The sequence below is a fragment of the Octopus sinensis genome, linkage group LG3 (assembly GCF_006345805.1).
Source record: "Octopus sinensis linkage group LG3, ASM634580v1, whole genome shotgun sequence".
NCBI lineage: Eukaryota > Metazoa > Mollusca > Cephalopoda > Octopoda > Octopodidae > Octopus > Octopus sinensis.
In genome coordinates, this window is record NC_042999.1 from 148,409,168 (window position 1) to 148,416,247 (window position 7,080).

Below are 7,080 nucleotides of genomic sequence, written 5' to 3' on the forward strand. Positions count from 1 at the left end.
TGACCGAAGGGGGTCTTTACCCTGTGTGTATGTATGTGTATCTGTGTTTGTCCTCCCCACCATTGCTTGACAACGTCTGTTTATGTCCCCATAACTTAGCAGTTCGGCAAAAGAGACTGATAGAATAAGTACTAGGCTTGCAAAGAATAAGTCCTGGGGTCAATTTGTTCAACTAAAGGTGGTGCTCCAGCATGGCTGCAGTCAAATGACTGAAACAAGTAAAAGAATAAAATAATGTTGAATTGCAGTATCACATGATTGACCAAACTATTGGATGTTGTTATACATCACTGGTTACAATACACTTTGCAGTGTTTTAGCTTTTGAATCTATTCATTTAATATTGAATAGATTGAGGCATGGCTATATGATTAAGAAGTATGCTTCCCTAGCTTTGGTTTGGGTTCATGTTTCCTTGAATGTCATCTGCTATATCCTCACGCTGAACAAAGACTTGTGAGAGTTGGTAGGCAGAAACTGAAAGAAGCCCATCATATATGTGCATACATGTGTGTTGTCTTGACATAATGCAGTAGATACAAAAAGAGCACCTCTATCATACAAGCAATGTCCCTCATCATCAGTCTTCTGTGAAAACATGTCCAGCCATAAGGATGTATTGCCTTGTTTAGAAACGAGTGAGAGTTGGTGATAAGAAAGGTATCTAGCTGTTAAATAAATCTACAACAAATCCCATCTGAGCCATGCAAGCATATAGAAAAGTGGAAGTTAAAACAGTGATGATGATGTACCTCCAAACTTTTCTAAGTAAATAGACAGGCATAGCTGTGTAGTAAGTAGCTTGCTTCCCAACCACGTTTCCAGGTTTAGTCCCACTGCATGCCACCTTCGGCAAGTGTCTTCTACTATAGCCTCAGGCCAACTGAAACCTTGAGAATGGATTTGGGAGACGGAAGCTGAAAGAAGCCCAACATGTGTATGTTTGTGTGTCTGTGTTTGTCCGCCCATCATCACGTGACAACTGATGTTGGTGCATTTATGACCCCATAACTTAGCAGTTCAGCAAAAGAGACCAATAGAATAAGTACTAAGCTTATAAAGAATAAGTTCTGGAGTCGATTTGTTCAACGAAAGGCAGTGATGACTGAAACAAGTAAAAGAATAAAAGAAAAAAAATTATTTTCAAGACTGCTTTTTGGGTAATGAGCCAAAAGTACACTCCTGAAAATAGGAATTAAATGTAAAATATAGAGTTGCCAACATTTAATCTCAATGAATAAGTACAACCAGCCATTATTTCAAGCTAGTATACCTTGGTAACATATTCCATGCTTTCAATATTTGTTTTAGGCAAGGCGGTGAGCTGGCAGAAACGTTAGCACACCAGGCGAAATACGTAACCGTATTTCGTTTGCCGTTACATTCTGAGTTCAAATTCCGCCAAGGTCGACTTTGCCTTTCATCCTTTCAGCGTTGATAAATTAAGTACCAGTTACACACTGGGGTCGATTTAATCGACTTAATCCGTTTGTCCTTGTTTGTCTCGTCTGTGTTTAGCACCTTGTGGGTAGTAAAGAGATAGGTATTTTGTTCATCTTTACGTTCTGAGTTCAAATTCCGCCGAGAGGTCGACTTTGCCTTTCATCCTTTTGAGGTCAATAAATTAAGTACCAGTTATGTACTGGTGTCGTTCTAATTTATTGCCCCCCCTCCCCAAAATTTTGGGCCTTGTGCCTAGAATAGAAAAGAGTATTTGTTTTAGGCACTGATGTAGTAGCCAGTAGATAGACACCCTCTCAGACTTCTCATTGGCTCAATAAAACGTTCAGGATGCAACAGCTGGAAGGAGAGAGAGGGAGAGATGCACCAGGACTCAGCTGGTATCTGTTTTGGTTGCGCAGACTGAAACATGAAATGAAATACCTTGCTTAAGGACACAGTGTCCTGTCCAGTTCAGGAATTGAACCCACAACATTCTAATCATTAGCCAAACCCTGTGACCACTAAGTCACAGACCTTCACAATCATCATCATCATCGTTTAACGTCCGTTCTCCATGCTAGCATGGGTTGGACGGTTCGACCAGGGATCTGGGAAGCCAGAAGGCTGCACCAGGCTCCACTCTTATCTGGCAACGTTTCTACAGCTGATGCCCTTCCTAACGCCAACCACTCCGTGAGTGTAGTGGGTGCTTTTTACGTGCCACCTATATCAGTGGATATAGTGCCACAATATCAGTGGATATCCATGGATGTTATATGTACTTTGTTTCTATTTTAATCAGAATTGATCGATAAGGTCACTCTGCTGTTTGTCTTGAAAATATTACCATCATCATCATTTAGTGTGCATGTTCCATGTTGGAATGGATTGGACAGTTTAACAGCATCCAACAGGTTAGAAGACTCAAGTGTCTGTTCTTACATGGTTTCAATAATTTCCTAATGCCAACCACTTCATAGTGTACTGGGTGCTTTTTTGTGTCACCAGCATTAATGAGATCTCCAAGTACCTAACAAAACAAGACTCTTTAACTGAGGAAGGTGGCTTATGCCAGGTATTGATAGGGATAGGAATGGGTATCTTACTGTAGAGCAGATACACGGCTACGCCCAGCTGAAAATGTAAAGATGGTCATGATGAAATGCTTAGACAATGTACAAGAGGGCAAACATGAGAAAGATAGGAACTGAGGAACAAAATAAGCTTGTACATGAGGTGAGCAACTGATGGTTAGAAGTAGGGACATCGGTGATGCAATGAATGGCAAACAGGAGCAGAGATATGGTCAATAGCATATATCAGTTATGGTGAAGGAAATAGAAGCAGGACAGAGGCGGGGCAGATGATAAGTGGCAGTGCAAAAAGAAAAGGGTGGAGTGGAGAGCAGCAGTGTAATAAGACTTTATAGACAAGAAATAAGATGATTTAAAGTGTAGGGAGAGAGGAAGGGATACTCAGTGGTGTGGGTGGAGATCAGAGGTATACAGGTGAATATTGGTATGGGATGATACTGAGATTGCAACATGGGGAGGTGGCTCTAAGGAAAGCAGGGAACTGATAGCAGAAAATTGCAGGGGATGAAATATGGGCACCCTTGCTCTCATTATTATAATTACAACAGCTGAAATAGGGCTGTAATTAGAAGAGTGATGAAAGGATCGGTGTTAAGAAGATAGGTTGTGGGGAGCATAAACAAAACAACATACTTTAAGGCCCTTGTTTTTACCAAGGTGGATAAGTTTTGAACAGTAAATCACCAATCATCTTTTAACATCTCCTCCAAAAGGCTCAATGTCATACGATTGCTCTATAATGTAGCCTTTGAGTATAGTCTCCTTTCATACAACCTGATTGACTCTGTGTGTCTAAGAAGACCATATTCTATACTGCCAGATATTTTAACCCTTTAGCATTCAGATTACTCTGTCAAATATTCATAGTTTTAAATTAATCATGCATTATCTCATAACTTCAAGATTTTGATGATATGGTTGTTTTAGCATGACATTGTAGGATAGGTGTGAGAGGCTGGACCTGACCAGTTTGGACAGATATGGCAGGCTTATGTATCTGCAGTGATCACCAATCAATCAGGGGCTTTTCCTTCATGATTTTAATTGTCCTGTCTGTCAATTAGAATATCTGGTCCCTCTGTTGAGTTCATGTTGGGAAGATTATCTTTCTTTCATGCATTTTCCACCCACAGCTGAAGTGTTAATGCTGCCCACCCTGCTGATGAAGAGCATTGACCTGCAAGAGCCTTGTACCAGTGACACATTAAAAAGCACCCAGCACACACTGTAAAGTGGTTGGTGTTAGGAAGGGCACTCAACCATAGAAACCAAGCTAAATCAGAGGTCAAACCTGCATGGAAAACGGGCATTAAAGGATGATGGTGATGAATAATCTTTCATAGTAATGCTTCTATGATTTCATTGCCATTGGTATCAACATAGCTACAGCTTGTTGATCAAAACAAATAAAAACTAACTAAGATTTCAGTTACCATAAATCCTCGTGTATAATCCGCATTTTTTTCACAAAATTTAAAGGTCAAAATCCCTAGTGTGTACTATATATGAGATTAAAAATGAAAATTATTTTCTAAGCAATGTCCGAGTCTCTATTTGCTGTTCGGCAATGTTTATTCAGACGTATTTTGTGATGTCAGACGCGAAAATACCTTAAGCTAAGCCTGTAAGCAATGAAGTCATAAAAGAATCATCCATAACTTGCAGTAAGCAACATTTATTAAACGTTATTACTGTTATTTCTTTATTTTCTGCAAACGAAATGCACAAAAAAGCTACACATTTGCATTATGTTATATATACAATAATAATAAGGTACGTAACCGTATACATTTTTACAAACCAAGGACGTTATATAGACCTCCTTGACTCAAGTTAGATAAGGGGTGCGTATTATACACAAGGTTTAGGTCTTTCAGAGGTACTGCCCCCTAAAAATCCCCTGCATATTATACTCAAGGGCTGACTATACTCGAGGATTTATGGTATTTGTCTCGTGTGTTTACAAAACAAAAATTGGTGTAATTGTATTAATGCGTTTGGTCTTGAGACATTGTGTATACTGTCTAAACAAATATGTCACTTCTTTTTCCAATTTATTTTTCATCACTTTTTTTTGTTTTTTTAAATCAGCCTGAAGTAGACTCTGGAGCTATATTGGTTCAGAAATCTGCACCAGTTTATCCTAATGACACAGAAGATACTTTATCAGAAAGAGTCAAGCAACTTGAACACGTTGCTTACCCTGAAGCTCTTGAGCTTCTTGCTAGTGGAGAGATTTTATTGCAAGAAAATGGTAAAATATTATGGCGAGATTGGTGTTGAGCCACTTTCACAATAGCTGGGAAAAGAATTTGCATTGCAAACAAATGTTTACAGGAAAAAAAAAAAGAAAGAAAAACACAAACTGGTTTGCTTATGAATCTCATTAAAATACTCAGTTTTGTACCCCATTTTTTTCTCTCTCCTATATTTCTTAAAAGTTTGTTTTAGAGCTTGGATAAAAATAGTGCAATCAATAACTACTTTTTTGTTTTTTAGGAATTTGGTTAAATAGTCATTTGGTTGGATATGTTCAAACTTGTCTGTTTAAAACAATGAACTGTTTCAGAGTTTATGGAAGCAATACGAATGAATATGTATAGTGTTCCATTTTGGATTTGAATTCCAAATTTTTATTTCTAAAAACTTCAAAATAAAAATTGCAAGTTCAAATCCAGCCTGGAACATTGTGTGTGTTCTAAACCAATACTTTCAAAATGATGTATAACTAGAAATACAAGATGACACCAATGGTCAAGTAAACTTTAATTAGTTGCTGTATTCCCATTGTGATAGGAAATACATGATTATGGTTGTGTAATTAAGAAGTTAGTGGTTCAGTCCCACTATGTGATACCTTGGGCAAGTGTTATATGTGTGTGTGTGAAGATATGTACTAGTTGTTCCACCACCACGTTATTCTAGGTCGAGAGGGGACTTTGCAGATCTGTGGCTGGTGCAAAGTCCCCTCTCGACCTAGAATAACGTGGTGGTGGAACAATATTGTAGACAGGGCTATTAGAGAAAAGAGACAGGCTTGGAAGGTCTGGAAAAATGGGGGTAGCAGGGAATTGTATCAGACTGCCAAAAGAGAAGCTAGGAGACAGGTTTATTTAGCCAGAGGGGAAGCAGATAAGAAAATTTGCCAATGTTCTGCGCCGTGAGGACCAAAGACTGGAGGTGTTTCGTGTTGCAAGACAGTGTGTGAGAGAGAATCGTGATGTGGTAGGAGAGAAGTGTGTTCGCATGGAAGATGGTTCACTTGCGCTAAATGAGGATGCAAAGAGAGAGGTCTGGAGATGCCACTATGAAAGGTTGCTGAATGAAGAAAATGAATGGGATAAAGAGAGTCTGCCGAATGTTGACCCAACAGAGGGACCAGCTATCCAAGTTGATAGTTCTGTGGTAGCTAAGGCAATTAGAAGCATGAAGACAGGGAAAGCCCCAGGCCCATCAGGAATCACTGCAGAGATGCTCAAAATGTCTGGTAGTGTCGGCTATAGCCTAGTCACCCATATAGTAAATCAGGTGATACACAAAGGGGTCATACCCAATGACTGGTGTAGCAGTATAATAGTCAACTGCTACAAAGGTAAACGTGATGCCCTAGATACAAATAACTACAGAGGTATCAAGCTGTTGGACCAGGTGATGAAGGTTACGGAGAGGGTCATAGCCCAACTAATTAGAGAGAGAGTTAGTTTAGATGAGATGCAGTTTGGGTTTGTGCCAGGGAAAAGTACTACTGATGCTATATTCCTGGTAAGGCAGCTGCAGGAGAAATACCTAGCCAAAGATAAGCCCCTGTACCTGGCTTTTGTTGACATGGAGAAAGCCTTCGACAGGGTCCCCCGATCCTTTATCTGGTGGGCAATGAGAAAACTAGGGATAGATGAATGGTTAGTGAGAGCTGTGCGGGCCATGTATAGGGACGCCGCTAGTAGGGTGAGGGTTGGAAATGAGTACAGTGAAGAATTCCGGGTAGAGGTAGGGGTCCACCAAGGCTCAGTACTCAGCCTCCTCCTATTTATCTTAGTCCTCCAGGCAATAACGGAGGAATTCAAGACAGGATGCCCTTGGGAGCTCCTCTATGCTGATGACCTTCCTCTAATTGCTGAGTCGCTATCAGAACTGGAGGAGAAGTTTCAGGTGTGGAAACAAGGATTAGAATCGAAGGGCCTCAGAGTCAATCTAGCTAAAACCAAAGTCGTAATCAGTAGGAAGGTAGACAAATCACAAACACCTTCAGGTAGATGGCCCTGCTCGATCTGTAGAAAAGGTGTAGGTAGAAACTCTATAAGATGCACCAAGTGTAAGCTATGGACACATAAGAGATGCAGCAATGTCAAAGGAAGGCTAACTAGGAGATGGTTTTTGTATGTGGCAGATGCTCAGGAACAATAAACACTGAAAATGCTCTGAGACCAACTTCCGTCACTTTCCAGGGAGAAAAACTAGAAATAGTTGATAGTTTCCGTTACCTAGGTGACCAAGTCAGCAGCGGGGGCGGGTGTGCTGAAAGTGTAACTGCTAGAGTAAGAAT

At 40.1% G+C, this 7,080-nt stretch overlaps 1 protein-coding gene across 3 annotated transcripts in view; it reads left to right on the forward strand.

Moving 5' to 3' along the window:
* LOC115209602 (trifunctional purine biosynthetic protein adenosine-3) overlaps positions 1-4,948 on the forward strand; it is a 57,435-nt gene extending 52,487 nt beyond the window's left edge. For all 3 annotated transcript variants that reach the window (XM_029778042.2, XM_036501471.1, XM_036501470.1), the window contains exon 21: positions 4,629-4,948. In XM_029778042.2, the coding sequence (XP_029633902.1) occupies positions 4,629-4,820 (192 nt within the window). In that variant the 3' untranslated portion in view covers positions 4,821-4,948. The remainder of the gene's footprint in view (positions 1-4,628) is intronic.
* Positions 4,949-7,080: the final 2,132 nt, after the last annotated feature.